General features: G+C 26.3%; 1 protein-coding gene across 1 annotated transcript; it reads right to left on the bottom strand.

Annotated features, from left to right (window-relative positions):
* Positions 1-2248: 2248 nt before the first annotated feature.
* Positions 2249-3361, bottom strand: LOC100249610 (thaumatin-like protein). Its single transcript, XM_002283028.5, has one exon. The coding sequence runs from the start codon at positions 3114-3116 to the stop codon at positions 2439-2441; it is 678 nt and encodes a 225-aa protein (XP_002283064.1). The 5' UTR covers positions 3117-3361; the 3' UTR covers positions 2249-2438.
* Between the last annotated feature and the right edge of the window lie 7575 nt (positions 3362-10936).

Raw genomic sequence — 10936 nt, 5'->3', positions numbered from 1 at the left:
AAAGGTTGAATTTCATGAAGAAAAAAGAGTTGTAGGCTTGTTGGATATACATTTTATTTTCACTTTTATTTGGTTTTATTTGTATTGATTCAAACCCAAAAATTTTGTTTAAATATTCACAACAAACCAAAATTTTTGTTTAAATAAGAGGAACCATTTAATAAATATTTTTTAATAAAATAATATTTCTAAAATGATTCTTTTAAATAAAAGAAAGTTTGCTTAATAAAAAAATTCAAAAAATGTTTTTAAAGGAATTCTAAAATTGTTTTTAATTAAAATTTTAAAAAATTGTTTTTAATAATTGTCTAAAATTTATTTTGTTTAATTAAAATTGTTCAAAAAAATTGATTTTTAAATGAAATTGTCCAAAAGGTTTTTTTTAATAAAATTATCCAAAAAATTTAAATAAGTTATCTTTCCTTAATTAGAATGACATTAAAAATAATTTTCATAAATAAATGTCTTGAATAATATTTTAATAAAAATAAAATGAAAGTTTTTTTTGCAAATTGAAGTTGTAAAAATAATTTTCTTGATAAAATTGGATTGAAAATATTTTATTGTAAAGAAATTAATTCTTTGTAAATAAAATAAAATTAAATTATTTTTGAAAATAAAGTTGTAAAAATTCTTTTTTTTTTTCTAATAAAAGCAAGTAAAAATCATTTTTATTGTGGAATTGAATTTTCCTTTTTTTTAAAAAAAATCTTTTGATAAAATAAGTGTAATTATTTAAAAAAAATATATAAATTGAATATAAATAAAATTAAATCAAATCATTTGTTGGAAATAAATTGAAACTTTTTAAAAATAAAAAATAAATTGAAATTATTTATTCGAAATTGTTTTTAATAATTTTTTTTCGAAATTCTTAAAAGAATAATTTTTTGAAATATATATATTTTAAATTTGTTTAATAAATTATTTTGTAAAATTTTCTTGTCATTTATTTTGTGCATTATTTTGATTTGATTATTTTTTTATATATATTGATTTGTCTTCTTAATCTTAATATTCATGATTAATTAATTAATCATCATACTTCTTTTCATTCATTTAGTAAAAACAGTACATATATGAGTATTGAGAAGTGTTATGAATGATCACCCTACCTTTCTAATAAATAATCTAATTAAATTCAGTTTTTAGATATATATATATATCTTTTTCAAAAATTTGGAAGGAGTGAGAAGGTGTCCTTTTGTTTAAGAGGTAAAAGTAAAAAGTCAATCGATTTTACAATTCAATGCACGCGACTTTGGTGGGGCATTGCTAGTGAGTTGAGTGCCCTCTGAGTATACGAATAAGTCAAGCCCTTCCTATCCACTTCGGTTCAATGAAGGCTGCAAGCAGATTTAAAAGCCAAAAATAATCCTACGCACATGCTATGCAGGGAACCAAGCAAAAGACATTAAATATTGTCAAAATTATGTACTATGAAAGACAAAATGGAAAATCTACATAATTATATATATTAAATAGGGACAGAAAAAAAAAAAGGCAAACTCATTAGGGTAAATTCAAAACTTAAACCAGAAAAGATTTGAAATCATAAAATATTTAATATAACAATTGGAAGGAGATGCTTTTGACGAAAAATTTTAAATTTTTTTCTTTTCCTATATATTTCCATGTAAATGGATATAATTGAAAGTGAGTGGGGAAACAATCAATTTCTCCCCAAAGTCCAAACTCTCCATTAACAGCCTCCTACCCATTAAGGAAGGCGTCTTCCACGGTTCCACCACATGGAAAATTGATTTGGGAGTGAGGTCAGTCAGCAAAGCACTGCTCACAGTCAAACCCTTTTTTTTTCTTTTTCCTTGAAACCTCCATTCTAGTGGTCTAAAGACTAAATTAACAATTGGTCTTGCGGACAAAAACCGAGCTTACTTGGAATCCAATTAGACAAAAAGAAAGTTAGAATTATTTTGATGGAATGATTTTTATTTTTTTATTTGTTTAAAATTCTTATGCAAAAGTGTTTCTCTATTAGGTCCTACATTATTTAGAATATATTTGATAATAATTTTAGAAAATATTTTTAGTTTTTTTTAATACTTCAAAATTTTCATATTTAATTATAAAAACTTTTTAGAATCATTATTAAATCCATTTTTAAAGTGTATTTGACAGTAATTTTAGAAAATGTTTTTACTTTTTTTAACATTTAAAACTTTTTATCTTTCAAATATAAAAAAAAATTAAAAACACTTTATAAAATCGCTATAAAACACATTCTTAATAATATCGGTAAAATCCCTCGTAAAAACATCCATTTCTTCAACTAGCTTAGAAATTTTGTTACACGATCGCATGTAGTACACATACATGTGCTCAAATTTATTCAAATTTATTCCTCTAGGCTTTTGGACTCAAAAGCACCCTAGTAGTTTGGACTAGCGAGTACATGCATACTATAGTTAATAGAGGCTTTATGGGCAGAAGATAACATCATAGTTGGTACCACCAGGGCATGTAAAGGTGCTGGTTTGATCATCCTTAGGGTAGCTGTAAGCATCAGGGCACCTAGTCTTGAAATACCTTGAGTAATCTGTAGGGCCACAGCTCCCGGAATTGCAACAGTACGGATCGGTCTTGAAAACGGTGCATGGGTTATTGCAGCCACCCTGAGCTCGGAGCTGATTGGGGCACTGTCCCACGATGTTGGCCGTGCACCGTATTCCACGGGAGCACCCATTGGAGGTAGGGTTAAAAGCCATAGGCACATTAAACCCATCGACCAAGGATATATCAAAGAAGTCCAGGTTGTTGAACTGGTTAAGTGCGAATTCAGCCAAGGTGTTGGGGGGTGCACCATAGGCTGTGCATTGGAGGACGCCACCGCAGTCCCCGGTCTGACAACGCCCACGCCCAGCCCCATTGAAGCTGCAGCCGGTCCGGGCCCAAATACGGGCTCCAGTTGTCCCAGGGTTCACAGTCAAGCTCCAGGACTGACGCGGGTCGAGGCGCCTACCCCCACCCGGCACAGCTGCTGCCCAAACTGTGTAGGAACAACGGTTTTGGATATTGAAAATGGCTGCATGGGCGGAGGTGAAGAAGAGGGTGATGAGAAGGAAGGAGGAAATGGAGAGGCTTTTGAAGAGGCCCATTTTGAGGAAGACGCTCTTTGTAGTGGTGGTGATGGTGGTTTATGTGGAAATGGGTAGAGGTTTATATAGGGTGGGGGTGGCGGAGAAATGTCAAACTGCTTTATTGAATTCCAAGGAATGGCGTCATATATCTTTGTGCCCTCGTGCGTCATATATCTTTGTGCCCTCGTGCTTGACTTCATTCCATAGACGCAAGCAAGTCAGCTAAAGAGGCCCATTTTGAGGAAGACGCTCTTTGTAGTGGTGGTGATGATGGTTTATGTGGAAATGGGTAGAGGTTTATATAGGGTGGGGGTGGCGGAGAAATATCAAACTGCTTTATTGAATTCCAAGGCTTGGCATCATGGTTGTGCCCTCGTGCTTCATTTCTTTCCATACACGTAAGCAAGTTAGCTATTGGGGCTGTACAGGGCATATGGGCTGTCGTGTCAGGCCCAATGGGCTTAGGAAAGCACCTAGAAGCCCACTGTTTCTAGATGGATTAATGGATGAAGACCGAACTAATCAACTATTCAAGAATTCCCATCCATTCATTCCATGTACGCAATAATCCGGGAAAAGTGGGAGTTTACTCACAATTTGAAATTATACGTGAAAAGGAACGTTTTATCTCCGTCCATGCAATTTTTCATAGATGGGATAATTATTTTTTAAGTGATTATGTAAACCCCAAATTTTTTTAAAATTTTTATTTATTATTATTATTATTTTCTTTTCCTTCTTTTTTCTTTTAATTTCCCTTATTTTCCTCTCTCCTCTTTCTTTAGCTATTCAAAAAATTTCATCCATTCATTCCACTTACACAAAATTTGGGAAAAGTAGGAGTTTACTCACAATTTGAAATTATACAAGAAAAATAACGTTTTATCTTCGTCCATGCAATTTTTCATAGATGAGATAATTATTTTTTTAAATGATTTTGTAAACACCAAAAATTTTCAAAATTTATTTATTTATTTATTTATTTTGTTATTTATTATTATTATTATTATTATTATTATTATTATTATTATTTTCTTTTAATTTTCCTCATTTTCCTCTCTCCTCTTTCTTCCCATCTTACCCTCTCCAATTAACCGCTTTACCCATTACCTTCTTCTGCACATCTCCCCACAACTTCCTCCAACTTCTTTTTTTGGGAGAATTGTGTTTTAAACCCAATTGGGTCCAAAAATTAACATTTGGTCCATATATCATGTATATTTAAGTGCAAAACCTAAACAAAGTATGAAAATTAAGATGAAAAATATTATCTTTCATTAATCCTTAAAATACCCTTAACCCTTACATAGACACAAATGAGTGTGAATTTCAATTTTTTTGTATTTTTTTTCCCATTTCTATTTCTTATTAAGTATTATTCATTTCTAACTTTTTTTTCTTTTTTTTTCTAATCTATATTTCTATTTTATGTCAAATAAAAAGCAATAATGTTTTTTTTTTTTTAAAGATATTGAATCTTTTTGCTCCTATTATAAGCAATGATAAAAATTTTGGAATTTTTCATCCAAATATTTTTTATCTTTTTGTATTTATCTTTTAATTTAATTTTCATTTTTTATTTTAAATTTATATTATCCTTTCATTTATATTTTTCTCTTATTTTTAATTATTTTTTATATTTTCTACATTAACCATATTTTAAAAATTGACTATCACTTCACTCTATTATATATATATATATATATATATATATATATATATATATATATCCTTTTAGCTTTTTAATTTCTAATGTTTTTATTTTAAAATTTTTGAAAAGATAAATTTATTGAAAAAAATAACTAAGATATGAAGTTCTAATATTATATTAATAATTTTTCTTATCTAGATAGACTAATGCAAAGTATTTTGACTCACAACAAGAAAATTGTCAATACAGTTAAACTTTAGAAATTAAATTTTAAATAAAACATATTATATAAAATTTTATCTAAAAATTATTGAAAGTGGTATTTAATTTTTTTTTTAATTGACTTTCAAACTTATCTAATTTTTTACTTGAAAGGTAATAGAGCATGTTTACAAAAAAAAAAAAAAATTGGTTTTTCATTTTTTAAATAAATGAGTATAAATATATTAAAAGAATTAAATATAATCTTAGTAAAAAAAATTGATAAATATTATTACAATTTTAAATATAGATTCATTTGAATAAAATTTCACAAAAAAAAAAAAAAAAATAGTGGAAAGAAAGAACATTGCTAAAACTACAAAAGCAAAATATGCAATTACAAAATTTTGATGATGAAATTTAAAAATAAAATTCGAAACAATTCTTGAGTGAGAGAATTTGAGTGGGAAAAAAATATTTGAGTGGAAAAAAAAGGGGGAAAGTTTTTCAAAATCACTTGAAATCCTTAACAAAAAGTAGTCTTGTACACCCTTGTACAATTAGTAAATTTGTCTTGTACAGTTAGTATAATACCCTTGTACAATAACTCAAATTTCATATATCATCTTATGAATATCTGACAATAGGTCGATTAACCATGTTTGCATTGGTTTGGTTTTAAAAAAGAAGAAAAATTATTGTATAATTTTGTTTTACAATCATCATAAGTGAGGTACCTTTTCAAGTTAAATAAAGTGCATAAGATGAATGTATGTTTAACTAATGTGTGTAAGGAATGTCATTTATCATCGGTTAGGGGAAATAAACAAACAAGTTTTTCAGAATCACTTAAAATCCTTCACAAATAATAATCTTGTACACCCTTGTACAGTTAGTATATTTGTCATGTACACTTAGTGTAAATACCTTGTACAGTGACTCAAATTCTATATACCCCTGGCTCAATGTGTAACCATAGGTAGGTTAACCATGTTTTCATTGGTTTGTTTCAAAAAATAGCGGAAGATGGAAAAACAAAATTTTATCTCAAACATCCTTAGTGGGATAAGTATTCGAATTATCATGTAAATAAAGTGCATAAGATGAGTGTGTAATAGAGGAATGTGTACCTTAAGAGTGTGCAATCCTTAGATGACAAGATAAAAAAAAAAAGTTGTCCAAAATTGATTAAAATCTTTCATAAAGGATAACCTTGTATACCCCTTGTATAGTTAGAACATTTGTCTTGTACAATTGGAACATTTGTCTTGTCCAATTGAATATTTACCTTGTACAGTTAGTATAACACCCTTATACAATGGTGCAAATTTCATTCATATGCATACATTATGTGTCACATATGATGTGTGAACCATGTTTCAAATGGTTTGATTTAAAAAATGATATAAAATGTAAAAACAAAATTTTTCTCTAAACATCATTATTAAGATAAGTATTTGAATTTTTATATGCGAGTTAAATAAAGTACATGAAATAAAAGAATTTGTGGTAAGAGAACGTATAATCCTTAGATGACAAGAAAAAAAAAAGTTGTTCAAAATGTACAGTTTTGCACACCTCTTTTACAATTAGTGTAATAATATTGTATAATGGTATAAATTTCATATCTATGTATAAATTATATCCACATGAGTGTGTAAATTATGTTCCCAATAGTTTGACATTTAAAATAATTAAAATAAATAAAACGTTATTTTATTTTATTTTCAATACAAAATGTAATTAAAAATAAGACAAAGAAATTACTTAAAAAACTATTATTTAAACCAAGTTTATTTATTTATTTCCTTTTATTTTTGGAAATAAAGAAAAAAGAATAAAAAATTTATTTAACCATAAGAAATATAAATATAAGATCAGTTAAAAAATACCAAATTTATTTATTTATTTCATTTTATTTTTTGAATTAAAGAAAAAAAATAAAAAATTTATTTAACCATAAAAAATATTGATATAAGATATGTTAAAAAACAGAAATAATCCCAAATTTATTTACTTATTTCATTTTATTTATTTAAATTAGAAAGTAATTTATTTTAATAGATTAAAATGTGCACAATTGACTTATTACTTAGCTAATTATGGATATATTAAAATTTTCTATTAGACAAAAAATAAATAAATAAAATTAAATTAAAAATAGTAATAAATATATATAATTTAGTTATTTAATTATATTTTCATGTAAAAGATAGCCCCACAAAAAATATATAATTGATCAATTTCTTTGTTTAATTGTAAACATACTATATTTTTTTATTTTTTTTATTAAAATAACTAATGGAAAAAAATAAAAATGGATAATCAATGAATGTAATTTAATTCTTTTTATTATTTTCATATAAAAAATAGTACTAAACAAGGTTTCAATTTTTTTTTTAAAAAAATAGTTTTCATTTTTTAATTAAATGTTTTTTCAAAAAGAAAATGTAAAAAATATAAATCATATTACCATTTGTTTAGAAAGTATTTTTTAAAATAGTTTTTGAACATAATTTTTCTTTATTTATAATTTAAAATAGAAAATAATATTGATTTTCAATTATTTATAAAAAAAATTAAAAACAATGAAAAATCCAAATTGTTAAAATAAAATTATTATGGTTGCATGAATAGTGGTGCAATAAAGACAAAAAAAAAACTTATGTCAAAGGTCATTGGGTATTTTAATTCATCACTATTTTATATCCTTAAAAGGTAATATATAGAAATTTGAAGGATATATTGGTCTTTTAACATCTTATATCATTTCCATCAATTATAAAAGTTATATGGACCAAATGTTAATTTTTGGGCCCAGTTGAACCCAAAACACAATTCTCCATTTTTTTTATTATAATTTTGCTTCTTTTGCTCTTCCACTTCCTTCTCCTTTTGCACACTACTGCTACCACACCCCACTTGCTCAGATTGCATCTCCACCCACACGGCCACTCACGACGAACACCCACACGACCCCATTTTTTTTCTTTTACTCTTCCATCTTCTTTCCATTTCCTACTTCAACGACACTTCCAACACACACCACACAACACCCACACCATCATCTCCCCTTCCATCATTTTTCTTTCTTTTCCTTTTATTTTATTTTATTTTAATTTTCTTTTGTTTTCTTTTCTTTTCTTTCTCTCCACCCAAACCTACTACACCGCTTTATTTGTCAACTGATTATCAACCGCTTGCTAACGATGCCACCTCCACACACTGCCATCCCCAATATTCCTTCCATGGTCTCAAAAAAAAGAAAAACGATGTAAGTTTATTTTGTTTTATTTTATTATTATTATTATTATTTTTCTTACTTTGATTTTAATAATAATAGTTTGTGAAAGTTGGGTTGGTGATTTAATTTGGAATTTTGGTTCATTTGTTGATGAATTAATATGAAATTTGTGTTTAGTTAATTAATATGGAATTTGGATTAATTTGTTGTTGGTCAATTAATATGAAATTTGGGCTCATTTGTGGTTAATAAAATTTGTTGGATGGATTTGTGGTTGATATGGATTTTAATTTGGCATAAGACAATTGTGATATATTCTGGATGTGGGTTTTCATATTAAATTGAGTTTGATTTTGGTTATGAATTTGAATTTGTGTATTAAATTAGGTTTGGATGATGGGAAATTAAGTTTAGACCTAATGAAATTTGTTTTAGTTTATCAAATTTTAAGTTTGGTTGATTGTGTTTATATTTTGGTTATTAATTTGAAAATTTTGGACAAAGGCTTATAACATGTAAAATATTTGTATTGGGTTATATTTACTAATTCAGACTCATTTTTAATTAATGAAATTTACTGGACTAATTTGAACTTTGAATTTGAGGTTGAATATTTATTTTGAACTTTGCAAATTTCTAGATATTTACATTTGGACTATTTTTGTTTTTCCATGGGTTCATTTTGCAATTTTATTGGCTAAATATAAATTTATGACATGTGGCGCATAGAATTTCATGGAATAAAGTGAGAATCGAAAAACTATAGGAAGACATTGAGCTTATTATAAGCTTATTTGGGTACATATTTTATTTTCCACTACTATTTGATTTTATTTTTAGTGGTTTTTATAAATATTTGTTTGTATATATTTACTTGTTATATATAGAATTGAACATTGAACAAACAAGAAATTTTGTTTAAATAAGAGAGACAATTCAATAAATATGTTTTAATAAAATAATAGTTTTAAAATATTCTTTTTAATAAAAGAAAGTTATTTGTTAATAAAAATTCAGAAAAATGCTTTTAGAAAAATAAAATAAAAATTGTTTTTAATAGAATTTGAAAAAATTGTTTTTAATAGAATAATAATTGTTAAAAAAATTATTATTATTTTAAATAAAATTGTCCCAAAGGTTAAATTTTAATAAAATTGATCAAAAAAATGTTTTTTTAGATAAATTCTCTCTATTTAAGTATAATGGAATTAAAAGTAATTTTTGTAGATAAAAGCCTTAAATAACTTTTTTAATAAGAATGGAATTTGTAAATTGAAGTTGTAGAAATCTTTTTTTTTTTTTTAAGAAAATTGGATTGACAATATTTTTGTAAATAAAATTTGTAAAAAAAAATAAAAATTAAATAGATATCAAATTAAAATACATTTGTAAATAAAATTGTAAAAAATCATTTTTTAAAAGTAAAAATCATTTTTTTATTGTCAAATTGAATTTTTTTTTACTAAATTCCTTTAATAACAATAAGTGTAAATAACATTTTTTTAAATTGAATACAAATTACATTAAATTAAATCATTTATTGAAAATAAATTGAATTTTTTTTGTAAATAAATAAATTGAAATCATTAATTCAAAATTGTTTTTAATAAAATCCTTTGAAATTTCTTGAAAATTAATTTTTTAATATTTTTTTTAGTTCAATAAATCATTTTGCATAATTCTCTTGTTATTTATTTTATCTATTCTTATAATTTGATTTTTTTTATCATAATTTGTACATACTCATTTGTGCAATTCTTTTTCTTGGTATCCATGACTAATTAATTAATTGTTACAATTCCCTTAATTCATTTAGTATAAGTTGTAGGTATACGGGCTTGGAGGGGTTCTATGGCTCACCATCGTACATTCCCAATAGGTAACTTGACTCATGTATTTAGACTCGATTTTTTACAGATATGTTTTTTCCAAATAAGGAGTCATATAGAGTTTTCTTTCTTATTTTGTTTTCCCTTTAAAAAATAAAACAAAAATAAGTGGCGACTTCAAGTTTTTTTCTAAAAAATAAAATTTTCACCAAATAAAAAACGAATTTCGTCGTTCGAGCGGGGACGCACGTGAAAAACGCAGGTCCACAAAATGGCGACTCCACTGGGTATGTTTAGAGAGTCAAACTTGAACTCGAGTTGAGGGAAATATGGTGTTTGATTGGTTGATCAATGGATACCCCTCTCTATGTGCCTTTGTATGATTGGGTGTTGATTACACGTTGAGAGTTTCAATATGTTTATCCATGATGCATGTTTGGTTATTATTGTTCATTGGAGATGTTCACATGTTGATTATATCGATTGATTCTCTTATCTACCTTTCATAGTGACTCATTTTGTTGTATGATTATCTTGCTTTCCTTGACATGCATATTCTCATTTTTGTATATCTCATTCATCTTGACATGATTGATTATCTTTGTTGTATAACATTTTGTTTGTCTCAACATATTGTCTATTATGTTAAATACCTATCTTGCTTATCATATTCATGCCTAGTTTGTGTATAGATATGAGTGATATACATATTATTTGCATGATTGTTTGGTGCATAATTGCTCTTTTTCTATGTGATGCATGTATTGCTTGTCTGTGTGGGACACACATCTATCCTCTTACCTCTAACTCTCTAGTCTCGATTGACCTTGTTTTTCTTGATCTCATATTTGATACAAGACTTGTTACTTTGTTTGCTCTTCGACCGAGCTGGTGATTCAGAGTAGAGTTTAAT

This window comes from Vitis vinifera, chromosome 2 (assembly GCF_030704535.1).
Source record: "Vitis vinifera cultivar Pinot Noir 40024 chromosome 2, ASM3070453v1".
Taxonomy (NCBI): domain Eukaryota; kingdom Viridiplantae; phylum Streptophyta; class Magnoliopsida; order Vitales; family Vitaceae; genus Vitis; species Vitis vinifera.
This window is presented reverse-complemented; position numbering and strand designations above follow the sequence as displayed.